The sequence below is a fragment of the Lethenteron reissneri genome, chromosome 2 (genome assembly GCF_015708825.2).
Source record: "Lethenteron reissneri isolate LAM-NWPU_2019-01 chromosome 2, ASM1570882v1, whole genome shotgun sequence".
NCBI lineage: Eukaryota > Metazoa > Chordata > Hyperoartia > Petromyzontiformes > Petromyzontidae > Lethenteron > Lethenteron reissneri.
The window spans coordinates 1,731,288-1,758,517 of NC_083780.1; the positions used below are offsets into that span (position 1 = coordinate 1,731,288).

At 47.5% G+C, this 27,230-nt stretch overlaps 1 protein-coding gene across 8 annotated transcripts; it reads right to left on the reverse strand.

The window, feature by feature from the left end:
• Positions 1-5,107: 5,107 nt before the first annotated feature.
• On the reverse strand, positions 5,108-26,868 carry ZBTB40 (zinc finger and BTB domain containing 40). Of its 8 annotated transcripts, none has more exons than XM_061548618.1 (14): positions 26,630-26,864; positions 23,410-23,520; positions 22,889-23,232; positions 22,250-22,423; positions 20,124-20,598; positions 18,080-18,354; positions 16,552-16,666; positions 15,175-15,381; positions 14,502-14,666; positions 13,377-13,454; positions 12,443-12,579; positions 11,385-11,550; positions 10,871-10,957; positions 6,244-10,588 (listed from the first exon to the last, which is right to left on the reverse strand). In XM_061548618.1, the coding sequence occupies exons 3-14, from the start codon at positions 23,180-23,182 to the stop codon at positions 9,630-9,632; spliced, it is 3,132 nt and encodes a 1,043-aa protein (XP_061404602.1). In that variant the 5' UTR covers positions 23,183-23,232; positions 23,410-23,520; positions 26,630-26,864; the 3' UTR covers positions 6,244-9,629. The 8 variants fall into 8 exon arrangements, with proteins under 8 accessions (XP_061404637.1, XP_061404655.1, XP_061404646.1 ...); XM_061548636.1 differs by lacking the exon at positions 26,630-26,864 and adding an exon at positions 25,986-26,148; XM_061548627.1 differs by lacking the exon at positions 26,630-26,864 and adding an exon at positions 25,983-26,148.
• Positions 26,869-27,230: the final 362 nt, after the last annotated feature.

Genomic DNA, 27,230 nt, shown 5'->3' on the forward strand with positions numbered 1-27,230 from the left:
CCCCGGATAGGCGGCCCCGCCTGACGGGAAATCAATATGGTCCCATTGATAAGCATAGAGGGCCAGTATGATATTGAATAACAAAATGAAATAGATAAACACCGCGAATGGCCCTGCGTGTCAACAATAGCAGCGACATAAACGCGATGGTTATATTGCACACGCAGTGCACGCAATCACTCATAGCAGTCCTCGCGTTTTGGCTTTAAGTAAAACTCTACAGATTTGTCCATAACTGCCAAAAAGAGGACCATTCCCCGAAATGTCTGATTGTTTTCCTTTTCATGGGAGTGTTCAATATTCTGTGTTTTCCTTTTCATGGGAGTGTTCAATATTCTGTCTCCTCCCCCCACGCAGATGCTTGATTATTAAAATGTTTTATTAAATTAATTAAACTATTTTGTTTTCACCTTTCATATCAAAGCAGTATCGCCAATTTATGCTGAGTTTCGGCTGTAGTAGTTCTTGCCAGTTTCACTTGCGGCCGTCTGGAACGTTCTCCCTTCCGATACCGTACTAGGAAGCCACTGGGAGCTACGCACCTTTAAATCTAGATTGAATTTATTTAGAACTGCTTTTTGTTTTTAGTTGTCCTTCCCCCGCACCTCCGATTAGCACGGTTAGCTGCATAAGGTGTGGAAGGAGTTGAATATACATGTACCACGTTCTGCTTAAATTGTTTTGACTGTTCAAATTCCAGACAATTTCTGCCTCCCCCCTTACTCTACAGTGGCAGATGTCAATTCCTATTCACTCATTTCAGGGAACTTATTCCGTCAATTACTTCGAGAATTCAATATTTTACACAATGTTATGATCAACCATAATCACTCATCCACATTAATGAAGTCAACTCATTCCCACGTTCACAATTTCACTCATTTAGATGCGTCCGTCACGAGGCGAGGGTTGTTTGACCATACTTCATCACACCAGTCAATTGTGTGAAAGGGATCGCAGTTCGTCTCGCCTCTCAATGGGAACCTGGCCGATGTGGCTCCTCACATCGACATGGCTATCAAGCTGCTTTGTTACATTCAGGCAGTGCCTCGTTGAAAAATAAACACAAAACAGGTCAGACATGTTCTCAATAGTTTTGTATTCTAAAAACAAAATAACTACTGGCTATAACAAAACAATATTCAAGGTAATGTGCAGAATCAACTGTGATCATTATACATTCATACTCGTTTCGCCATGAAAACGTGGAATGTCCACCATTTTGTCCAGGACCACCATTGGTTATTTCAGGACGTTTTGTCTCCCCCCCTCCCCCACCAAGTTGTAACTAGATGTTGTCAGCGGTGCCACGAGACGAAGGATCTATTCTGACTCTCGCACAGCGAGATGCACACAGATCTCCACGCTCGAGAAGGGCCCGCAGAAGAGGAAATCAGTGCCATCTCTGAGCCACCACCTTCAACAAGTGACCTCTTCTGGTTCATACTGTAGGCTAAGTGTTCTTCACTCATTTTCAGGGGGGGGGGGGCACTTTCGCTGATAAGACATCAGTGATGGCCGCCATTGGGTTTGAAAGCATGATGGGATGTTTTCACTGTGTATTGTCTGGGGGCCGCACTAAAGGACACCTGGGGCTGCCAGTGGCCCACGGACCTTGCAATTAAGAACACTGCAGCAGGCAATGGTGGATATGGATAGAAATTAGGCAAAACGCGTCACAACGCCGTGGTGGGAGTGAAGATTTGAACTCTGTTACTGCGTTGCGGAAGGAATCGATGATTCATCTTTATTTTTTTTCCTACCCCCTAACCTTCCGCTAACTTGTCAGGTTTCCATACTCGTTGCATGAAATTGATTTCTCTAAGACGATGGTACTTTGCAAGCCGACTGGCTATCAACAAAGATTCCTTCACGAAGCCATCCATCTATAGACACAATTTCAACCGAGACGACGGTTTTAAACTCAGAAATAATTGGAAAGATGTCATCAACCACTTTGGGTCATGACTTTATTTGTGTTTTCTGGTCAGCCTCTACTGTCAGCAGTGTGAATGTGTGTAGCGAGGTGCAATGCCCCACCCCCCATCTATGCTGCCCTCTCTCTGCCCCCTTCCTCGGCCCCATTGTCTGCTCCGACATTAGCGTTGGCTGCCCCGCCCGTGCTGCTTGCGCAGCTCTCGTCCTCAGCCCACTCACTTTGGAAACCCTTATAAGCAGTTGCATTTGGAGGCTTGCCCCCTCTTTTCTCTCCGCCTGATGAAGACCACCTGTGTTGCGATCAAAACGTCGTGGGTTTTTTGCTTTTATTTTTCAATTTATTTTAAATTTTAATATTTTAATTGTGGGGTTTTTGCTTTAATTTTCAATTTATAAATTAAATCATTTTTATTTAATTTAATTATTTTTATTTTAGTTTTCTATCTACGTGACTTTACCAAAAGAACCAAGAATATGAATTCTAAACATATTTTAACATTTAAATGCCTCAGCCACAAGCAATTTGTGGTAAACACTTAAGAATGCTTTGTAACGATTTACCGGTCACCCCATTTTAAACACCACGCAGGCATTGGTGCTCATTATTCACCACCCATTTCATGCGAGCCTTGAACCTGAGCCAGGGGCATAACAGGCATAACTTAAAGCAGATGCAATGTCAACCCATGTCACTGTGGCTGTTGCACGATTCACGAATTTGTGCATTCTCATGGTTTTTTTTTTGTGCTGTGGTAAATGGCGTTTAAAAAAAAGGTATTTTATGTTGCGGTTAATATTGCTATCGTTGACCAAATGCTGTGTAGGTTTTCGCAGTTGTGATGTGCTGCTCTCCAATGCGGGTTTGGCTTGCGCTGCGCATGCTGGGAGCTTCTCCAAGATCTGAAATCAGGAAGCTCGCAGCAGGTGGAGTGATGTCAGGACAGTGCGAAAAAAACATGCGTTCAACCGAATACATGCATCGGAGAGAGCTATTGACAGGAATTTACATATCGATATTTTTGCCATCATCTTTTTAGCAACCAGGTCCAGCCGAAAAGTATTTGCAACGTCTGTGAACAAAGAATGGGGCGTCACGGTGGCTAGATGTTAACTACCTCGCCTGGTATGCAGGAGTTCGATCCCAACCCTGACGCCTGCTGTATATTTGGAATTTGAATATTTTTCCCGTGGTCGCGTCAATTTTTTTCTGGGTCCTCAGGTTTTTCCCTCCACATTTAGATTCAACATGTATTTGGCTGCGATCAATTTTCACATAAGCCACTTCGTTCAGCTATCATTTGTGGCCAGGTCGCTTCTGAAAAAGAGCTATATAGCTCAGTGGACTTCACCTGGTAAAATAAAATTAAGAATGTAGCAGCCCTTGAAAATAAGTCATTGGCAATGTGTTATGTGACTTGTACAAATCACTCATTATTACCTGTGTAGTGATATCGCGGATGTTACTGTGTAATGCCGGCCCGAGAGAGGCACGGCATGCGATGTATTGACATCGTGGGCACCACATATGTGGGTGCAGTACCGGCCCTAGAGGGGCTCGGGGAGCGCTGACTGGCAGTGCTGGATGACACCACGCTCTGCGTGCAGTGCCGAACCCGACAGAATAGGGTGTGAGAGTGCCGGCCATGGGAATGGGGTTACTAAGGGCCGTGGCACTCTGGTTGACCACGAAGGACACGTGACCGGTAAAGTCTACACAGGGCCCCCAGGTGGGGGCTAGGGGTGGTCACGTGTCAGGTCCGAGATCCTGCCCCAAGATTTTCGAAGGTGGTCGTGGCCAAGGGCAGAGCCAGCCATGCCGCAGAAGATATAAGCTGGGTCCCCGAGAGGGACTGGCTGCTTTTGTTCATCCTGAAAAAAATCTACATTCTACGTCCTACAGACTCTCCAACACGTGGACCTGGACTCGAGCTGTGGTCCGATCCGTTGTAGCTAATTACGGTGTAATTAGTGTAGTTAGCCTGGTGGTCCACCACCAGAGCTTGTTATCTGGTTAAGGGACAGTTACCCCTTTGTGTTGGTATTAATAAATGTGTTGCCTCCAAAGTGAACGTCTGCAACTCAGTTGAACTCACTACACCTGCATGCTTGTAGATCAGGCGTGGAGTGGATAAGGCTGCCAACTTTATTTAATATGGCCCGTGTAAACACGAGGCCCACTGCTTTGAAATGGCTTGCAAATTATATTTACCCATCACTGCATCTTAGTCGCACTAATGGGGTATTATAGGGGTGCAGTATTTAACCTGACAACTGCTTCCTCAGTCAATTCTGTAACTGCTAGTGGAGTGAACAAAATACGTCATGCTTGTTTTGTCACGTCCCGATTATAACTGTGATTTAATGTAACATATTAGTTGTTGCCTATTTTAACTTGAACCACTTTCAGTGCATCCCAAAATGTTAAGTAAAAATTTTATTCAGTTTAACTAGTTTAGAATCCAAGAGACCAGGATGAGTCTCATTTGCAAGAGTGACTCGGGGAATTATTTTGCCACAAGGGGGCTATGATTGCTGCTGCTGTATCATCATAATTGAGTAATTTGTAGTTTTTCAAATTTACCACATTTGGACCTGGACGCCAGCACAAAACGGCATACTCTCGCAAATGATTGTCCGATGATCCCTAAGGTTATAGTAGCGGTATCACGGTTATCACCCCCGCAGTAATAATCAGGGCAGTCGCTGGATTCGAACCATGATCCTCTTGCAACAAGCGGCAACCGTTCTGTCGCGAGGCCACGTTACCGAAAACACAATATATTTCTTCCATGAGATATAACGGCCATGAACCGCTCACGAGTAGGGCAAGTCTTTTGTAGTGTATGTAGAAGATGCGTATACAGTATGCCCTCGTTATTTGGAAGGGATACGTTCCGGAGATGGCTCTGAATGGCAAATTTCTCGAATATTGGCTTATGGCATTTCCCGACAATTTCTGCCTCCCCCCTTACTCTACAGTGGCAGATGTGAATTCCTATTCAATCATTTCAAGGAACTTATTCCGTCAATTACTTCGAGAATTCAATATTTTACACAATGTTATGATCAACCATAATCACTCATCCACATTAATGAAGTCAACTCATTCCCACGTTCACAATTTCACTCATTTAGATGCGTCCGTCACGAGGCGAGGGTTGTTTGACCATACTTCATCACACCAGTCAATTGTGTGAAAGGGATCGCAGTTCGTCTCGCCTCTCAATGGGAACCTGGCCGATGTGGCTCCTCACATCGACATGGCTATCAAGCTGCTTTATTACATTCAGGCAGTGCCCCGTTGAAAAATAAACACAAAACAGGTCAGACATGTTCTCAATAGTTTTGTATTCTAAAAACAAAATAACTACTGGCTATAACAAAACAATATTCAAGGTAATGTGCGGAATCAACTGTGATCATTATACATTCATACTCGTTTCGCCATGAAAACGTGGAATGTCCACCATTTTGTCCAGGACCACCATTGGTTATTTCAGGACGTTTTGTCTCCCCCCCTCCCCCACCAAGTTGTAACTAGATGTTGTCAGCGGTGCCACGAGACGAAGGATCTATTCTGACTCTCGCACAGCGAGATGCACACAGATCTCCACGCTCGAGAAGGGCCCGCAGAAGAGGAAATCAGTGCCATCTCTGAGCCACCACCTTCAACAAGTGACCTCTTCTGGTTCATACTGTAGGCTAAGTGTTCTTCACTCATTTTCAGGGGGGGGGGGGCACTTTCGCTGATAAGACATCAGTGATGGCCGCCATTGGGTTTGAAAGCATGATGGGATGTTTTCACTGTGTATTGTCTGGGGGCCGCACTAAAGGACACCTGGGGCTGCCAGTGGCCCACGGACCTTGCAATTAAGAACACTGCAGCAGGCAATGGTGGATATGGATAGAAATTAGGCAAAACGCGTCACAACGCCGTGGTGGGCGTGAAGATTTGAACCCTGTTACTGCGTTGCAGAAGGAATCGATGAATTCATCTTTATTTTTTTTCCTACCCCCTAACCTTCCGCTAACTTGTCAGGTTTCCATACTCGTTGCATGAAATTGATTTCTCTAAGACGATGGTACTTTACAAGCCGACTGGCTATCAACAAAGATTCCTTCACGAAGCCATCCATATATAGACACAATTTCAACCGAGACGACGGTTTTAAACTCAGAAATAATTGGAAAGATGTCATCAACCACTTTGGGTCATGACTTTATTTGTGTTTTCTGGTCAGCCTCTACTGTCAGCAGTGTGAATGTGTGTAGCGAGGTGCAATGCCCCACCCCCCATCTATGCTGCCCTCTCTCTGCCCCCTTCCTCGGCCCCATTGTCTGCTCCGACATTAGCGTTGGCTGCCCCGCCCGTGCTGCTTGCGCAGCTCTCGTCCTCAGCCCACTCACTTTGGAAACCCTTATAAGCAGTTGCATTTGGAGGCTTGCCCCCTCTTTTCTCTCCGCCTGATGAAGACCACTTGTGTTGCGATCGAAACGTCGTGGGTTTTTTGCTTTTATTTTTCAATTTATTTTAAATTTTAATATTTTTATTGTGGGGTTTTTGCTTTAATTTTCAATTTATAAATTAAATCATTTTTATTTAATTTAATTATTTTTATTTTAGTTTTCTATCTACGTGACTTTACCAAAAGAACCAAGAATATGAATTCTAAACATATTTTAACATTTAAATGCCTCAGCCACAAGCAATTTGTGGTAAACACTTAAGAATGGTTTGTAACGATTTACCGGTCACCCCATTTTAAACACCACGCACGCATTGGTGCTCATTATTCACCAATCATTTCATGCGAGCCTTGAACCTGAGCCAGGGGCATAACAGGCATAACTTAAAGCAGATGCAATGTCAACCCATGTCACTGTGGTTGTTGCACGATTCACGAATTTGTGCATTCTCATGGTTTTTTTTTGTGCTGTGGTGAATGGCGTTTAAAAAAAAAAGGTATTTTATGTTGCGGTTAATATTGCTATCGTTGACCAAATGCTGTGTAGGTTTTCGCAGTTGTGATGTGCTGCTCTCCAATGCGGGTTTGGCTTGCGCTGCGCATGCTGGGAGCTTCTCCAAGATCTGAAATCAGGAAGCTCGCAGCAGGTGGAGTGATGTCAGGACAGTGCGAAAAAAACATGCGTTCAACCGAATACATGCATCGGAGAGAGCTATTGACAGGAATTTACATATCGATATTTTTGCCATCATCTTTTTAGCAACCAGGTCCAGCCGAAAAGTATTTGCAACGTCTGTGAACAAAGAATGGGGCGTCACGGTGGCTAGATGTTAACTACCTCGCCTGGTATGCAGGGGTTCGATCCCAACCCTGACGCCTGCTGTATATTTGGAATTTGAATATTTTTCCCGTGGTCGCGTCAAATTTTTTTCTGGGTCCTCAGGTTTTTCCCTCCACATTTAGATTCAACACGTATTTGGCTGCGATCAATTTTCACATAAGCCACTTCGTTCAGCTATAATTTGTGGCCAGGTCGCTTCTGAAAAAGAGCTATATAGCTCAGTGGACCTCACCTGGTAAAATAAAATAAAGAATGTAGCAGCCCTTGAAAATAAGTCATTGGCAATGTGTTATGTGACTTGTACAAATCACTCATTATTACCTGTGTAGTGATATCGCGGATGTTACTGTGTAATGCCGGCCCGAGAGAGGCACGGCATGCGATGTATTGACATCGTGGGCACCACATATGTGGGTGCAGTACCGGCCCTAGAGGGGCTCGGGGAGCGCTGACTGGCAGTGCTGGATGGCACCACGCTCTGCGTGCAGTGCCGAACCCGACAGAATAGGGTGTGAGAGTGCCGGCCATGGGAATGGGGTTACTAAGGGCCGTGGCACTCTGGTTGACCACGAAGGACACGTGACCGGTAAAGTCTACACAGGGCCCCCAGGTGGGGGCTAGGGGTGGTCACGTGTCAGGTCCGAGATCCTGCCCCAAGATTTTCGAAGGTGGTCGTGGCCAAGGGCAGAGCCAGCCATGCCGCAGAAGATATAAGCTGGGTCCCCGAGAGGGACTGGCTGCTTTTGTTCATCCTGAAAAAAAAATCTACATTCTACGTCCTACAGACTCTCCAACACGTGGACCTGGACTCGAGCTGTGGTCCGATCCGTTGTAGCTAATTACGGTGTAATTAGTGTAGTTAGCCTGGTGGTCCACCACCAGAGCTTGTTATCTGGTTAAGGGACAGTTACCCCTTTGTGTTGGTATTAATAAATGTGTTGCCTCCAAAGTGAACGTCTGCAACTCAGTTGAACTCACTACACCTGCATGCTTGTAGATCAGGCGTGGAGTGGATAAGGCTGCCAACTTTATTTAATATGGCCCGTGTAAACACAAGGCCCACTGCTTTGAAATGGCTTGCAAATTATATTTACCCATCACTGCATCTTAGTCGCACTAATGGGGTATTATAGGGGTGCAGTATTTAACCTGACAACTGCTTCCTCAGTCAATTCTGTAACTGCTAGTGGAGTGAACAAAATACGTCATGCTTGTTTTGTCACGTTTATAACTGTGATTTAATGTAACATATTAGTTGTTGCCTATTTTAACTTGAACCACTTTCAGTGCATCCCGAAATGTTAAGTAAAAATTTTATTCAGTTTAACCAGTTTAGAATCCAAGAGACCAGGGTGAGTCTCATTTGCAAGAGTGACTCGGGGAATTATTTTGCCACAAGGGGGCTATGATTGCTGCTGCTGTATCATCATAATTGAGTAATTTGTAGTTTTTCAAATTTACCACATTTGGACCTGGACGCCAGCACACAACGGCATACTCTCGCAAATGATTGTCCGATGATCCCTAAGGTTATAGTAGCGGTATCACGGTTATCACCCCCGCAGTAATAATCAGGGCAGTCGCTGGATTCGAACCATGATCCTCTTGCAACAAGCGGCAACCGTTCTGTCGCGAGGCCACGTTACCGAAAACACAATATATTTCTTCCATGAGATATAACGGCCATGAACCGCTCACGAGTAGGGCAAGTCTTTTGTAGTGTATGTAGAAGATGCGTATACAGTATGCCCTCGTTATTTGGAAGGGATACGTTCCGGAGATGGCTCTGAATGGCAAATTTCTCGAATATTGGCTTATGGCATTTTTTATGGGTTGTCATAATACATAAACAAGCTATAAAATACATGAATATTATAACGCAATTTTTTAAAATAATAAACAAAGTAAATCTAAATAAATATGAAAATATATCAGTTTATAAGTGAACTTACATTAAATTATGATGATGCTATGCATCATCACTCTATCTCATCACTTTCTCTATCTCCCTCGAGGCAGTGGTGTAGAGTTCCAGATGCGATTTGCGGATAACCAAAATCACGGGTAACAAGTTCGTGAATAACGAGGGAATACTGGTACATCCTTTCGATTTTCAAAAGAACTTGCGTTCGCATAAACGGCACTTAAATTGGACAAAAAAAGAATTGAACTTGTACATAACTCGCCTTGCAGGCCCACATTCTACTGCTTGTAAGAACGCTGACGGAGTGCTGGATTGTAATCGTCGATGCTTCTGTCAAGTGTGTTGACTTGTGTAGAACATTCTCTCGATGTTTTGACTTCTCAATTTCTCTCACATTTCCTCCCCCACTACTCCCCCCCCTCTGGTACATATCATGCTCAATTCTCGAGGGATGAAGTCATCAAAAGAAAAATTCTGTCGTGGTCATGTCGTGTGTCGATATATCAGGAGGCGTCCTTTCTTCTGTTGCTTTATCGGGCGAGTGTAAGTCAGCTGCTGTTATATCAGCTGTAATGTCAGCAGAAGTTATGTTGGGTGTTGTTATGCCATCTGTAGTTATGTCAGCTGCTGTTCTATGAACTGTAGCTATGTCATGAGTTATATCAGCTCTAGCTATATGTCCTGTTATATCAACTGTAGCTACGACATGAGTTGTTATATCATCCCTAGCTACATCATGTGCTATTATATCAAATGGAGCTATGTCATGAGGTGTTATACCAGCTGTAGGTATGCTTTGTGCTGTTATGTCAGCTGTAGCTACATCATGAGCTGTTATGTCAGCTGTAGCGACATCATGAGCTGTTATGTCAGCTCCAGCTATGTTGTGTGCTGTCATATCAGCTCCATTTATATTATGTGCTGTTTTGTCAACTGTAGCTATGTTGGCTGGTGTTTCATCAGCCTTCGCATTGCCGAGTCCGGTTTTAGCTGGAGTGGTTGTGTCATGCGTGGCCGTGTCGGGCGAGGTGGCTACAGCAGCTGCGGCTGTGCCTTCCGCGGCTGCATCATGCACTGGCGCCTCTGCTGCCGTCCAGTCGGCCGTGCCGACATCTTCATTATCCCTGTATTCGGTAATTCGCAGAGTGCCCTGAGCAACTCCTGTGTCAACACCACCACCGCCATTGCCGCCACCACCGCCACCATCGCCACCATCCGCTTGTATGATCAGTATCGTCATCCGCTCTCTCGTGGGTGCTGTCACTGCATGCTCGGCAGGACCTGCGCAGGATGCGGCGAGGTGCGGCGGGGACGGCGCGAGTGGAGGTGGAACCGGGTGCTCAGTGGTGCAGTGGTGCTGCCGGGCTGATTGATGCCGGAAGGAGAGGGGGCAGCTGGGGCAGCAGAAGGCCAGGCCTCCTGCGCGCACCAAGAGACACGAGACATTCCACCACTCAATCATGCACACCGGAGGAGCAAGTTCTGTTAGCGGGCACAGGTTAAGGCTGCCATGACGCAACAGGGGGTGGGTGTGACCAGAAACCAAAATATAGCAGCACTAGCAGTACTAGCTGCCAGCAACGTCACTGCCATGACGGTGGTGTTGTGACTGGGTCGTGTGGTCGAGTGTTGTGGTGCGCCTTGGCGGTGTATGTGGGCGATGTGGTGTAATGTGGTTGGAGTGATCGGCTGCGTTCCCACCGGGGTGTGTGCTCTTGAGGTGGTTGTGCAACGCATGGCTGTCGGCGAACACGGCCTGGCACAGGCCACACAGCTGTGGCTGGGACTCTGGTCATGGTAAGAGGCACGACAGGAGAACACAGTGAGCCACATCAAACAATACCACTCCACTCACAACCATAAAACACACTACACAAAACCATACACCACCACAATACACACTCTACTACTACCACACAACACAACCATACACCACCACACTGCACCACTACCACACAACACAGAACCACATACTACCACACAACATAGAACCATACACCACCACACAACACCATACCACAGAACCCAACACCACCACCACACCAATTGCCCCCGTGCACCACCACACATCACTCACTATGACCACATGCCACCATACAACCACACCACACGCCATCACCATACATCACCATCAGACAACCACGGCACCACACACCACAATTACGACCACAGCCCCATGCAGCACACCACGGCTGTCCCGACCGGCCCTGCGCACCACAGTTGCGGGCCTTGCTGTGCCGGATGTATGCCGCTTTGCCATCAAAGGTGGTGTCGCAAAGGTGGCAGACGAGAGGTCCGGCCCGCGCGGTGCTGCGGCGATTCTGAGCGGCAAACACCGCTGGGTGATGCACGCGGTTGTGGTACCACAGCCCTGACAGGTGCTATACACACACACATACACAGATACATGCATACACACATACATACAGATACAATACACGATGAACCCCCATATAGCCTTAACAGACTGTGGGGGCAAGTGCTGTTAGCGAGTACCTATGAAGGCCGGCAAGGCACACGAAGAGGTGGGTGGCCAGCTCCATGCCCAGGCGCTTTTGTCTCCCTAGTAGCAATGTTTTTATACACCGCACCAGGTACACATTTGAGGCTGAGTTGCCCTAGGGGAGGCCCAGGACCTGTTCAGATAATCGTTACTGGTGTTGGCCGTGAGCGTGAATCGAACTCAAGTCGCCGGGTGCATAGCGCAGCATGCTAACTGCTGCTCCACTGCTCTCCATAAACACATCTACATACAGATTACATACATACACAGATACATACACAACGACAACAACTGATGTTTGCCACTAAGTGGAGGTGATCTTACCATGGCACTAATGCCAAGCTAGGTGCATCTTAAGGCCACGTGAAGTGTCGAAGTGCTCGCCGACAGGTCATGGGACAGACCCAGGTCTTATGGGTTCACAGACTGAGATAACTGGCAGATGCACCATCTGTGCCCCCTACTGTGCCAACTTTATGTATTTTAGCTGCCCGCACTTTGCTCTTTGTTGTGAGCATCGCTACTCTGCTCTCCTGTGTTGCTGGAGAGAAACTGCCTCTAACTCACCAGTAGCATCCTTCACGAGCCACAGAGGCTGATCTTGACACCCTTGGTACCATTCTTGACAAGTTCACTGAACTCCAGATCCTCCCGTACCGCATCAGCCCATCTCTTCTTTAGCGCATGCCTTGCCCATTAATCCCCCTCTATCCAGCCAAACAGAAGCTGCTTTGGAACGAGTGTGCATGTTGTGACCTGTAGCCTCTCACCTGGTAGGCCTTGCAACACACGTCACAGGAGTAGGGTTTGCCTCCCAGGTGAGTCACCAGGTGTCGCTCCAAGGCGGCGGGAGTGGTGAAGGTGCGCTGGCAGTGGTCGCATGGGAAGCACTCGTTTGGGTGTGTCTCTGTGGGTACAGAGACAAGACGTCCCCCATTTTAACAGACCATTGGGGTAAGTGCTGTTAGCGAGAATCCTATGAAAGGCCAATGCGGCACAGGAGGGGGTGTGTGGCCAGCACCTTGTCCGGCCACCTTTGCCTCCCCAGTACTCTTTTAAGGATGAGTCAACCTAGGGCAGTGATTGGCAACCTACGGCTCTGGAGCCGCATGCGACTCTTTGGCTGCTCGTTTGTGGGCAGCTGTTTTAAAGAAAAAACTGTAAATCTTAAAACATAATTTAACATAAAGAAACATTTCCATGAAAGAGGTTTTTGGGTTAGATCGCGTAAATATATAAATGTGTCGTTAAAACCCGCCACCACCCGACACAGCCAACTAGTAAGGATTATCACGTAAACAGAACATGCCAATTCGTCACTAGTACAGTTGAAGAGCCAAAACACAACATTTACAATCTGAGTACGACGTTTTCCTTCTACGTGACTTTACCGAACGACCCAAAGAATCAGAATTTGTTATTTGCTGTATACCGGCTGCTGTGTTTGTATACTAGTAGCTCTGCATGTGATGCAAACTATTTTGGTCAAAGACAAAAAACTGGCTTTGGCGACCCCGACCTAAGGGAAACCTATCCGCTGTCACTGTTATTGGTCATGAGAGTAGGAATCTAACTTGGATCGTTGGGTTCGTAACAGTGTGTGAGCCACTGCACTACCACTCTCCACAAACTACACTCGCGCACACACGCAAAGATGTGCACACACATGCGAACACGTGAACGCAGTATATTTATGCGGCTTACCTTTGATGTGATTAAAATACTCCTCGGCTGAAGGGAAACTCAAGTGGCACTTCTGACAGTCATTGGGTTCCTCTATGACTGCACGCACAAACACACGTATGAATATACGAATGTACACACGTGCATGCACACACTCACTCACTACTGAACTGAACTTTTTTTTTTTACCAAGTAAAGCCCACTGAGCTATATAGCTCTTCTTCAAAAGCAACCCGGCCACAAATAATAGCCAAGGTGGAAATTTATAGCAGCCAAACACTCAAAGCGCATGTTTCTAAATGTGGAGGGGAAAAACCGGAGGGCCCGGAGAAAAATCCACATGAGCACAGGGAGAACATGCGAACTCCAAATATACACCAGGCATCAGGGTCGGGATCTAACCCAAGACCTCCTCTGTACCAGGCGAGGGAGGTAACAACTCGCCACCGTGGCGCCCCTACACACCTTTACATGCACAGGCTAACACACACATAAATGCACACTTTCAGAGACGTACATGTATATAGAGTATGCAGTGATATGTGGTGGTGTGGTGTCATCATGTGGTGAAACCATGGTACGACACTTCGTGCTGTGACGCGGTGCGCCACTCATGGTGGTGGGTACGGAGGTGCAGCAAGGGTTCATTGGCCTGGCTGTATGTATGTGTGTAGAACTTCGTTCGCCTAGTACACAGCCAACCGTGCATATTCGAGGTACGTGGGAAGGACAACAAACTAAACACAAAAAGCAATTCTAAAGAAATTAGTTTTCAATATAGATGATTTAAAATTGCATAGCTTCAGTGGCTTACCAATATCTAATGGAAGAGCGTTCCAGATGGCTGCAGAAGCACATCTTAAACCGCGTGATGCAGTGACCATCTTTGTTCAATGGCAAGCCAAATTCCACTGTAGTAGTTGTGGTTGTAATGTGGTTGTAGCCCCGGCGGTGTGGTATTGTTTCACGGTGTGGTGTGATGCGATCTGACGCGGTGTGGCACGGAGTTCCACGCACGGCAAGCCACTCACGGTGGTGGGTGCGGAGGTGTGGCCAGAGTCCGTTGGGCTAGCTGAATGAAGCCCTGGTGGTTTGGTACTGTTTCAGGGTGTGGTGTGACATGGAGTGATGTGGAGTTCCGCTCACGGTGGTGGGTGCGGAGGTGCAGCGAGAGTCCGTTGGCCTGGCTGAAGCCCTTGCCGCAAGGGCGACACACGTAGGGCCGGTCCCCCGTGTGCGTGCGCACGTGGCGTGTCAGCTCCACCGCCTGAGGAAACGCGGCCTCGCAGTACTGGCAGCTGTACAGCCGGCCTGCACCACAACCGCAGCAACCGCAATAACCACCACAAGCACTGCATTACCACAATCACAGCCACAGCAACATCAATACAACAATATTACAACCACAACCACTGCATGACTACAGTCCAAACCACAGAAACTCCAATATAACCACAACTGCTGCATAACCAGTGACAGCACCAGGAACCTCAATACAACTGCAATACCACCACAACCAGTGCATGGCCACAATCACATCTACAGCATCCTTAATGCAACCACCTAACAACCATAACCATGACTTCGGCATTCCGTGTGTGTCTAAGTCTTCCCTCGTGTCCTTGTGTCTTTGGGTCACCTTGTCTCCCATGTCTCCCCATACATTCCCGTCTGCCTATGTGTCGCCATGTGTCTCCGTGTCCCTGTGTGTCCCAGTGTCTCCCCGTGTGTCCCCATGTCTCGCCATGTATGTCCACGTCTTCCTGTGTGTGTCCGCGTGTTGTCTCCCAGTGTCGTCTCCCCCGTGCGCGTGCAGTACCCATGGCGTGCTTCCGCTTGAGGTGGTATGCGAGGGCCGCGGCCTGTGGGAAGGCGAGGGGGCAGTGTGGGCATGCGTGCGGGCGCTCGCCCGTGTGGAGACGCTCGTGGTTCTTGAGCGTGGAGGCGGCGGCGAAGCGGCTGCCGCACTCGCCACACGCAAACGGCTTCTCCGCAAAGTGTTCCGAGCGCTGGTGGTACAGCATGCCTGAGACAAAGACAAAGATCCCCCGTATAGCCTAAAGAGACTGTTAAGGCAAGTGCTGTTAAAGAGTAGTACCTATGAAGGCCGACATGGCACACAAGGGAGTGGGTGGCCAACACCACGCCCGGCCACCTTTTTCTCCCCACTGGTGATGTTTACACACCACACTACGTACTCATTTGAGGCTGAGTCGACCTAGGGGAGGCCCAATACCGGTTCAGATAATCGTCACTGGAGTTGGCCATAAGCGGGAATCGAACTCGGTCCCTGGGTTTGTAGCGCAGCACGCTAACCACAACAATGCCTCAAAACACACACACACTCATTCACACATAAACATAAATACTTACAAATACACCACACTGTCACCACAAACAGACGACACACACCACACATACACACCACGCTGTCACCAAACAAGCTCCAAAGACAGAGACAAAGATCTCCCCCCCCCCCCCCCCCCCGTATAGCTTTAACAGACATTAGGGGCAAGTGCTGTTAAGAGAGCACCTATAAAGGCTGGCACGGCACATGAAGGGGTCCATGGCAAGCACCCCAGAAGCGATGTTTTACACACCATACCATGTAAAAACTTAAGGATAAGTTTACCTAGGAGAGGCCCATAAACTGGTTCCGATAATCATCATGGAATGGATGTTGGTCGTGGGCGGGAATCGAACTTGGGTTGCCGGGTTCACAATGTAGCACGCTAACCGCTACACTACTACCATTCTCTACAAATACATACATACATTGCTGCACAGGTTACTGCGGCAGGTACTGTTAGCGAGTGGCATCTATGCAAGCCAGCGTGGCACACGAGGAGGTGGTGTAAGGGAGCCACGCCTGGCTCCCTTTGTCATTTAATGATGACGATTATCTTAAGGCAGTGTGTTTATTAACACCCCTCCCCTCTCTGTTCCGCTGCTTCTGCCCCTCCGGAGGGATAACCCTGGCACAGCCTCCGTTCAACAGGTCGCGTGTGTGGTGGGATAAAACGTGGGTAAAGCTACCTCTTCCAGCATGTCTGGCCGGTATGGAAGAGTAGGCAAAAGCACTACACATAGAGGGACTCCCCCTCAAGTGAAGGAGGGCCCCCCCCGCCTTCTGCCACAGTGGTGGCGTGAGCGAGCATTGTGGGGCTTTGTCGTGGTGCCGCTGGTGCGTGCTCACCGGCCATGTACTGGAACACCTTCCCGCACAGGTTGCACGCAATGGGAGGTCGCTTTCTGCGCTTCTTCCGGGATGTAGGGCCAGACGCCTTCTCTCTACCCCCAATCTCTTCTGCCTGCAGCAGGGATGACATTTTGAGGTGCTGTCAGCATAACAGTGAAAATTAAAACCTAATTGAAAAAGGGTAATACCTCACAGAGTTATGTATGTATGTATGGATGTTGAACTTCTTTCGCACCATAAGTAGCCAACCGTGCTAAACGGAGGTGTGGAGAGGACAGCAAACTAAACACAAAAATCAGTTCTAAACAAATGATTTTCAATTTAGATGATTTAAAAGTGCATAGCTCCAGTGGCTTCCTAATATGGAAGGAAGAGCGTTGTTCGATAGTGAGCCAAAAGCCGCTGCTGTGAGGATGACCGGAACTTGTGATGGTTTACGCTCCTTGACGAGAGCAGCAAGGTATTGTGTCTGTATGTGTGTATGAAACTTATCTTGCACCATACCTAGCCAACCGGGCTAAACAGAGGTGCAGGGGGAAGAACAACCAACTCAACACAAAAATCTGTTCTAAATAAGAGTTTAATATTTAGATTCAAAAGTGCATTACTCCAGTGGCATCCTAATATAGGAAAAGCATTCCAGACGGCCGCAAAAGCGCACCTGAAAGCACGCAATGAGGTGACCGTCTTTGTTCGATGGTTAGCCAAAAGCCGCTGCTACGAAGATGACCGGAGTTTTCTTTATGGCTTATGCTCCTTGACGAGATTGGCAAGATATTGTAGTTCATTTGTGGCAAGCACTTTGTGTGCACTGCTCTCACAGCTCGGACACGGTGAGCTGAAGAGCTGAATAAGTGGATTAATTTAAAATTGTAATCGACTCCTGGTTTTGCGATCAATTGCTCGGAGCCCTTTTAAACATGGTGACTGCCCCTTCTGCAAATCCACTCGTGGCGCGATGTGGCGGATTGTAATAACTAAACTATTTATATTTTACCAGGTTAAGGCCCACTGAGCTGCTGTATAGCTCTTTTTCAGAAGCGCCCTCGGCCACGAATGATAGCTCAATGAAGTGGCTTATCATGTGGAATGTATTGCACCCAGATACTCTAAAAGGCATGTTTCTAAATGTGGAGAGAAAAACCGGACTTGGAGAAAAATCCACACGACCACGGGGAGAGAGACAATGCAAACTCCAAATATACAGGCGTCAGGGTCGGAATCGAATCCACGACCTCCCTGTATTACCAGGCGAGGTATTTAACATCTCACCAAGCACTGCCCATCACCTCCTGTCCAGCGGCATACGTGGGAACAAAGGTGACACTTGCTTACGACTCGAGTATTTTTTGTGTCAGCTGACAAGTCGAGTAACTGGGCTGCCCAGCTCTACTTGTCTGTGCTGTCCCGTGTTGTTGTCGGTTCACATTTTCGCCTTGCCCAGACGCCGGCCAGGCTTTGTCCACTTCCTTTTGAAGGCAGCTTTTGCAAATAACCAAGTTGGTGAACGCGCGCTTGCACTCACCGTGTCAGCAAGGGGGGCCACGGGGGGAGTACTGCGCAGGGACCCGGGACTCGGCACCGGCTCCTTCACCGCCGCGGCTGGCGCCACCCTCTTCCTGCGCGTGGCTCCACGTTTACACGCTTCCTCACGCTGCTGCCCCTCGTCGAATGTGGTTACGGTGGTGGTGGCGGCGGTGGTGGCGGCGGTTGTAGTGGCAGTGGGTGCGGTAGTGTGGCCGGACGGCGGCGGTTGCTGTGGTGTGGTTGGTGGTGCTGTCAGTGGAGTGGCTGGAGTGGCTGGGATGATGAGACAGAGAGAGTGGGGGAGGGGATCATGTTCAGGATATGGACAGGTCGGAGAAGCCGAGCCAGTACCACTGGGGATACTGGGTTCAAATCCAGGTCTTATCCCCACCGTTATTATTATCAGTATGTTTGTTGAATCGGCAAAGCCTCACTGAGTCTCAAGTATATTTTTCAGGAGGATACCGCCAAATGTATTGCAGTAGGAGGGGGTGATGTTGCTCTGCAATCCCAATTGAGTAATTTGTGGGTACATTTTCAGCATTGGGATGTTTAGGCCCTCAGCAATTACAATGGGTGTAATTTTTAGCTATGGGAGTAAAGCGTAGAACCCAGTGGAAACACATACAGAACAGGGGAATAACAGACAAACTCCCCGCACACTCAACACTCTACAGAACATGTGGAGAACAAACAGACTCCACACTAGGCCAGGAATCGAATCCAGACCCTTTTGGCCGTGGCGGATTAAATGAGGTTCTTAAGTGTAGTGAGTTGATGATCCCAGCGTAAGTAACTGGTGATGCAGAGGTCAATAGAACGACTGAGTGAGGATAACGGGGGACCGAGAGGGTAAGCAAAGTGAGTAGGTGAGTGAGCAGGTGACTGAGTGAGTGGGTGAATGAACTAGCGAGTGGGTGAGTGAGCTAATGGGTGGGTGAGTGGAGTAGGCGAGCGAACAGGTGAGTAAGCTAGCTAGCGGCCGAGTGAGCAAGTGAGCGGGTGAGGAGCTAGCGAGTGGGTGAGTGGGTAGGAGAGTTCGTGGGTGAGTGAGATAGGGAACAGGCGAGTGAGCTAGTGAGCGGGCGAGCGGGCCGGGGGGGGGCGGAGCAAGGTGGTGAAGTGGGGGTGGTAGGGGAGTAGGGGATAAGCGATCGAGCGGGAAGCCGTGCTGACCTCTCGGGGCTGGGACATTCTCACTCGTGGTTATTTTAATGTTCTCATTTCCCGCACGGCGCTGTGGGATTTGCAGGCGAGAACAGAACGCGGCACCAATTTCCGCCGTGTCTGAAAAAAACCCCACTAAAGCCACCGACACATCCTAATTATTGCAAACTCGTCAACAATTGCTGGAATTGAGCCAAATTGAGTTCTGATTTAATGCGATGGATTTTCGTGACTCAGAGGGGTGATGTTATCTTCCTCGCCTGGTATGTAGGAGGTCGGGGGTTCAATCCCGACCCTGACGATATCCAAGTGATGTGGATTTTTCTCCGGGTCCTCCGGTTATTCCCATTTAGAAACGTGCGTTTATATTATTTAGCTGCCAAGTTCCACGTGATAAGCCACTTCGTTGAGCTATCATTTGTGGCTAGGTCACTTCAAAAAAGAAGCTAATAGCTCAGTGGGCTTTACCTGCTGAGATAAAAAAAATGTTATATTTATTTTTAAGTTGATTTGTTTACCTTTTCTTTACTTTGCACTCCGATCGTGTTTTGTATTGTTTGTTGTTGTAACGTTCTGACCTGCTCCTATTGGGCATCTGTGAAAAAGAAGCTTCATAGCTCAACAGATTCCTCCTGCAGTATAAATATTCTGATTCTGAGAGACGCTCAGCCGGCAATGATGAGTATATCTGGGTTGGAATCCGGGTTTCAGCCACCTGGCCGAGATTAAACTAGGGTTCTCAAGTGCAGCGAACTGATGGTCTCATCCCTGGCACCAATGAAGAAGTCTCCCATCATCAACATCTAGGGGAGCCAATGGTAACTCTAAGGGGCGTGCAATTCGCGTGGGCGCGTGTCCGGATCGTCAAAGATTACCTGAGGTGCCGACCAGCCTGGCTTTGAGACGCCGGCGATGGATTAGCGCCGGCGCCACCGCCTCCGGGTCCCGCACTGCACCGATTCCGGCCGGCGATGGCACAATCGACTTCACTTCCTGCACTGCAGGGGGCGGCTCGGAAAGTGAGGTCGTGGCATCGGAAGGTAGCACAGGAAGCGATGTCACGAGGACGGACGTCACAGGGAGCGGTGTGCCTGCAGGAGTCTTTCTGGTCCCGTCGCCCTCATTTACACTAGAGGCATTTTTCTCCACACTTGGCATCACGGGGATTGACGTCACGGGGATTGACGTCACGGGGATTGACGTCACGGGGATTGACGTCACGGGGATTGACGTCACGGGGATTGACGTCACGGGGAGTGACGTCACGGGGAGTGACGTCACGGGGAGTGACGTCATGGGGAGTGAAGACGCGACGCCGCCATCAGTGAATATGAATTGCCACGCCTCGCCCTGTGGATGAAAAGCGATCGCAATTAACTATTGTTATTTTACCAGGTAAGGCCCACTGAGCTATACAGCTGTTTTTCAGAAGTGACCTGGCTACAAATGATAGCTCAACGAAGTGGCTTATCATGATGTGGAAATTTATAAGACAAATACTCTAAACGCATGTTGTTTCTAAATGTGGAGGGAAAAACTGGAGGACCCGGATAAAAATCAATGTGACCACGGGGAGAACATATAAACAAAAAATATATACAGGCGTCATGGTCGGGATTGACCCACGACCTCCTGTAGACCAGGCAAGGTCGTTAACGTTTCGGCACTATGGCGCCCCAGACGTGGCCATTAAGTGGAAGTAGAATACGTGGGTTTGCGAACGTGTCAGTTTCGCGGAGCTTCGAGTGTCAACACCGCGAAAGAAAAGCACAGCTATTCATGAAACCCGAGTGCTCGTGTCAAGATATTGTTTTCAAATTTTCACAAAAATGGTTAATCCCCATCCTGGACAATCTGCCCAAGGATAATGAAAGTTAACTGAAATGATGAAAAATAGGAATAGGCTTTACCCTTTCTGGTAATAAAACAGCTATTAAAAACTTCAAACACCAAATAGATCCCTTTTTCAAGTCTTAAAGTCTCCATTAACCACACAGACTTGTGTAGGCCAACCAGTTTCAAAGACAATGCATATATGCAATGTCCTGGTGTCTATAAGCGGAGTTGTGTCTGCGGCAGCAGTTACATTGGTGAAATGAAGCGACATGTCTCAGACCGGGTTCGCGAACACAAAGCGGATTTGATACACGGTAGAACCAACACCTAGGCGGTGGCAGATCATTGTTTCAACGCTGTGGGCACACATGACATTGTTTTCTCTGAGACCAAGGTGCTCTGCAATCCCTCGGGCTACCATCGGAGATTTGTTCATGAAGCCATCCAGATAAACAAACACAGACAAAACTTGAATCGAGAAGATGGATTCAGGTTGAGAAATCATTGGAAGGACATGATAAACCATGTCAAGTTTTAACTGCTGTGATTTTCACTCGCTCACCCGTGCGGTTTTTGTTTTCGGTGACTAATTCAAGCTCATTGACATGCTAATTTCTCCAGCTCCACTTGTCCCTGCACACCACAATCCCTCCCCCCCCCCCCCTACCAGCCCCCAGCCGTCTCTGCACGCCACAAACCCTCCCCCCTCTCCCCGTGAACTCCTGCAGCCACGACTCAACAAAACTCCTGCCCCCCATTCCCCCCCGTGCCTATATAAAGCCACAACAGCAGATCATTTTCTCACCTGATGACGGACGCTTGTGTTGCGACCGAAACGTCGTGTTTCTTTTATTATTTTTTCTATCTACGTAACTTTACCGAAAGAACCAGAGAGAATGCACATATTATTATCAGAGCATGTTTGTTTTCATTATTTTCTACAAGTATGTGCGGTTGATGCAGACTTGATCCCTTGCAAAAGGTATCTATTTGGTGTTTGAACATCGTAACACTTCCTCTTTTATTGCATGAAAGAGTAAAACCTATTCCTACTTTATATAATTTTGGATACTGGCAAAATGTCCCATAAGATAGAAAGTTAACCCGCATAACAACTGCTCCACAATTTTGGATGATGATGGCAGTGAATTTTGACTTCACTCACCTCTTCCTTAGCGGCGGGGTCTTCATCAGATAAGGGGCACACAGTGATGATTGGTGGCGGTGACGAGTGCGGTTCGGCGTCCGAACGTTGGGGATCAGTGAAACCGCCGGAAACCGCGCCCAGCGCCGCACGGCACGCGTCTGCCACATCGCTCATCTGCAGCCCCTCGGCAACCTGCTCCACAACCGCGACACCACAACCACAACACCATAATGACTTTGGCACAACAACAATGATCACGGGGATAACCAACATTATGTCACACCCATCACAACAACTGCTAAAATCACAAATTAAACAACCACAGCTATTACAATCACCAATACCATCACGTTATAACGGTTGTATATTTGGAGTTTGTATGTTCTCCCCGTGGTCACGTGGGTTTTGTTCCGGATTTATCCTTCCATATTTAAAATCAACAAATGTTTAGAATATTTGGCTGCTATAAATTTACATATGATAAGCCACTTTCTTGAGCTATCATTTGTGACCAGGTCGCTTCTGAAAAATATCTATATAGCTCAGTAAGCCTGACCTAGTAAAATACAAAAAATGTTTTAGTATAACTTTAGTTTAAAATAAAAAATAGTTTAGTTTCAGTTTGAAATAAAGAGTTTAGTTTACAGTTTAGCTTACTTGCACGAGTCTGGTGGCATTATGCCGGCCCGGCGGGATAGTACCGGCGTATGCCACCTCCAGGAGCAGCGCGATCTCATCGGCAGTGGCGATGGAGGGGTCGACGGAGAGCGTGGCAGCATCAGCCTCCAGCAGCAGCGCCCCGAGCAGCGCGGGGCTGGCAGCCGCCAGGACGGCCCGGTGTGCGCGGAAAGCCACGCGGCCCGCCATCAGCGTCACGTCGCACAACCGCTGCTGGCGTCGCAACGTAGACAGGCGGCGCAGCAACGTGTGCGCGTAGTTCGGCAGCTCCATCGGTCACGTGCGCGCTCGTCCGGCCGCTCGTCAGCTACTCACCGAACCGCCTGTAGGATTGTACAAATACTTGTTCAACTGCTTACTCGATTGCTCATCCAACTGCCTGTCCAACTTTTTGTCTGCTCGTACAAATGCTTACCCCCCCTCTACCCATTGTCCAACTACTTATTCAACCGTATAACAATTTCTTGTCCACTTCTCTAACCGCTCGTTTAAATGCTCACCCCCAACTGCTTGCCCAAGGCACTTGACCAGCTTCTCACCACACCGCTTGTCCAATCGCCCAACTGGTTGCTGGTGGAGCAGCGAGGTTTGACGGTGAAGGCCGAGTGTGCCTTGGGAAGACACAAAAGAACGAAGCAGGGGCGAGTTACTGTTAGTTGGGGAGGGCTTAGTTCATAATGGCTGAGTTGGACAGGCAGGACGCTAACAGGACGAAGTTTCTAGGTTTTAAATCTAAGGCCAGGTGTCTCTTCTTCTTTCGTACGGCTGCTGATGTAAGTGCAAAGCAACAACTACAATTTCACATTCAGGTGGTCAAGCCAGATAACTGCGTCAGGAGCAGCGGAGTGTATCGCTGTGATGTCTCCTTTGTAATTGTAGATCGGATGGGTCGTTATATGTTGTACTGTCTGTTGTGGATGACTAGTCGCACACTAATTTTCCATTGTCTCTCATCACCATCATCAACAATCATGGTGATCGCCACTGTCCTGTGATGCTGCAAGCACTCACTCCTGTTTCTAACCAGGGTTTATGATTGCCGCCTACAACGCTGACTTGTCTAAATACAGCCGCACCTTAATATGATGCAGTCAATCATAGGGAGAGTAAAAAAAATCCGCAAGGTATTCAACCTGGACGTTAACAGGGGCAGTGATTCGACAGCAGATTGCTGGGGGAATGGGGTTCCAGACTATTGGGACAAGAGGTGCTTGGTTCAAGCCCTAGGGCTGCTCGTCTCTCAGCGGACCCAATTGCCGTGTCAAAACACACTGATCCATCATCGATGAGTTATGTTTGAAATATTTTCGTACTTTTATTATTTAATTGCTGTTTAGTTCATTGCTGTACTTTGATTGTTTTGCCGATTGTGAGAAGAGCGGTGCAGATGAAAATGCCGCCTCTTGTTACTCGTTGCGGAGGAACGGCTTCTCTGCCCGCGCAATAATTGTCCACGCGTCTTCATAAACCTTTAATCACGGTTGGCTAGGTACGGTGCGAAAGAAGTTCAACATACAGTACAGACATTTATTGAAACTGCCACTGTAAACTCTGCGCTCGGTGGTAGGCCTCGGCAAGGTAAGGTAATTTACCATTTTTACCGGGTAAAAGGGTAAAGGTGTCGACATGCCAAGGGGTAAGGTAAAGGGTAGGGTAAAGGTAGCGCGATGTATTACCCGGTAAATACGGTACCTTGCTCCGTGGCGCAGTCCGTGGCCTCCATTTAATAAGTAATATTTTTTTTAATTAAACACGCTTTTATGAAATGTACTAGTAATGGCAGAACTCCACGAATCCAGGAAGTGGCCCCGAAGCTTGCCACAGCATAAGTGACCGTGGCCAATTACAGCCAACGTCACTTGAGCGTGGACGATTAGATCCGAACCGAAACATAACATATTAAAAATAATGTTTAAAAATGTTTTTTTTAAGATAGAATATAGTATTGTAATCAGTATGAGATAAGTATAACAAGTTTGCAGTCGATACCACATTGGTTAGTGGGTTAAAATTGAGTTTCAAGATTTAAGGATACAACGACAACAATAACGACAACAATAGAGTTCAAAGAAAGCGTGTAAAATTGGAGTCGAGAGTATTCTATATGAATAAAGCGCTCTACCTGGCATTTACCGTTATAAACCTTTTTCATGTGTAGTAGTACCCCAAAAAGTACCCCAGTAATTACCCTGTAATTGGTTAATTTGTATGCGGTAAGGGTAAAAGGTAAGGTAAAGGTAGGCTCGTTGCTTTTTACCTTTTACCTTACCTGCTAAAGGGTAGAAGGTAGGGTAGAGTGATTGTATTGTGGGAAGGTAAAAGGTAGGGTAAAGGTAGGCTCGCTGCTTTTTACCTTTTACCTTACCGAGGCCTACTCGGTGGCTCGTCCACCGCCCAGGAGCGATGGAAATCAACTCGGAGCTGTGTGTGGATCTCATAGCTGTCAACCCATACGGTTTAACCCGTATTCCTGTACAGGGTAATTGAGTTTTCAGGTCCCTATGGCGTACATCCGTTTCAATACGGGCAACACTTTTTTGTCTATTTGTTTTTACCTCTTGTGATGCGACTTTATCGGATGACCAATAAGGTCTGTGATAAGGTCGGCACTGGTAAGGGGCCGTCCATAAATGACGTCACGCGATTTTGGACGATTTTTGACCCCCCCCCCCCCATTTTCACAAATGTCTGACCCCCCCCAGGTGCGTGACGTCATATATGGACGACCCCTAAGGGGTTAACAGGTACGCGTACGGTGCGAAAGAAGTTCAACATCCAATGCAGACATTTTCTTGGTTCTTTCGGTAAAGTCACGTAGGTAAAATATAAAATAATAATAAATGAAATTTTCGTTGTTTTCATTTATTATTATTATTTTACCTACGTGACTTTACTTAAAACACCTAAGAGTATGAATCATTGCAGTCACAAAAGCTTCAAATCTAGAATAAACACAACGAACACCTTTATTATGAACCATGGCTGATGACGACGATGAATTGATCACCCCGCACCAAATACCGGAGCCGCAATGTGACCAGGCTGGTGAAGTATGGACTTTTATGACGCTCACCACCTGCACGGCGTGGAGGGGCGCACATCCAGCGGCGGATTGACCATGGCCGGTGGACTCCAACCTCAATAGGCACCGAGCATGGAGTCGATAAAGTTGTACTGGAGAGGGCCTTCTCTAGACTGCAAGGATTCATACTCTTAGGTTTTTTCGGTAAAGTCACGTAGGTAAAAATAAATAATAATAAAATTTTAATAGAAATAAAAAAATGGAAATAAAATTACAATTATAATTTTTCTAGTATTTTGATTTCTATTATTATAGAAATAAAAATAATACTTAATTTATTGCTATTATTTTTATTTCTATTATTATAAAAAAATTATTTATTTTTACCTACATGACTTTACCGAAAAAACCTAAGAGTAGGAGGGCCTTCTCTGCTATAACTTTACTAAAGCCTCGACGAAATGCGGTCCATTGATAAAGTTATTTCAGGCAATGCTTTATAACTTTATTGCTCCCCCCCCGCCACATCAATAAAGTTATTATTTGTATTGCAGTGGGGATAAGGCAAGGCGAGAGAGGGCCACGGGGGAACGGGGGAACGCGAGAGGAGGAGGAGAGGGAACGAGAGACGAGGCCTTCAAACAGCGACACAAACCACGCGGCCATTCTGAACGTTAAGCCGCAGCACGCCCGCTTACCTCGGAAGGATTGTTGTTTTGGCGACGAATGTTTCTTCCCCGATATTATTACGACCACGATGGTTTTACGGTGATTGTAAGTACGAATGATTCATTCGTTTTTCTGTAAATCTAAGCAAAACCATTGTAACGATTTAAAAAAAAAAATCTACGACGGGTCCACGTTGCGTGATGACGTCGTCGCGCACGGAAGTAGGAAGTGACGTAATCGCGCTGCAAGTGACGCAATGACGCAGGACGTGGCGGCACGACGTTCGGCTCGGCCCCTCCCAATTGGAGTTGTGCGCTCGCGTATGTGACGTCATCGCGCGGTCGGAAGAGCGACGTCACGAGCGCTCTAATTTTAACGTGCATGACGTCACCCGTTCAATGACGTCACGCGTTTAAGACGATTCCGGCAACATAGAAAAAACATAGAGCACGTTCTTGATTTGAAGCTTTCGTGACTGCAGGAATCCATACTCTTTAGTTCTTTCGGTAAAGTCACGTAGGTAGAAAATAAAACAAAATAAAAATAAGATATCACGACGTTTCGATCGCAAAATAAGGGGTCGTCCTCGGTGGAAAAAAATAATCCAGCAGTGGAACCAGCGAGAGAGCA

Bases quoted from the DNA above. Each gene is read 5' to 3' on its own strand.
- ZBTB40 (XM_061548653.1), bottom strand. From the start codon at position 23,182: ATGGAGCTGCCGAACTACGCGCACACGTTGCTGCGCCGCCTGTCTACG. The intron at 18,355-20,123 runs GTAATCTTTGAC...TCATCATCCCAG, and splicing joins CAGGCTGGTCGGCACCTCAG to CCACTCCAGCCACTCCACTG. The intron at 13,455-14,501 runs GTGAGCGGAACT...TTGTGCGTGCAG, and splicing joins GCACCTCCGCACCCACCACC to TCATAGAGGAACCCAATGAC.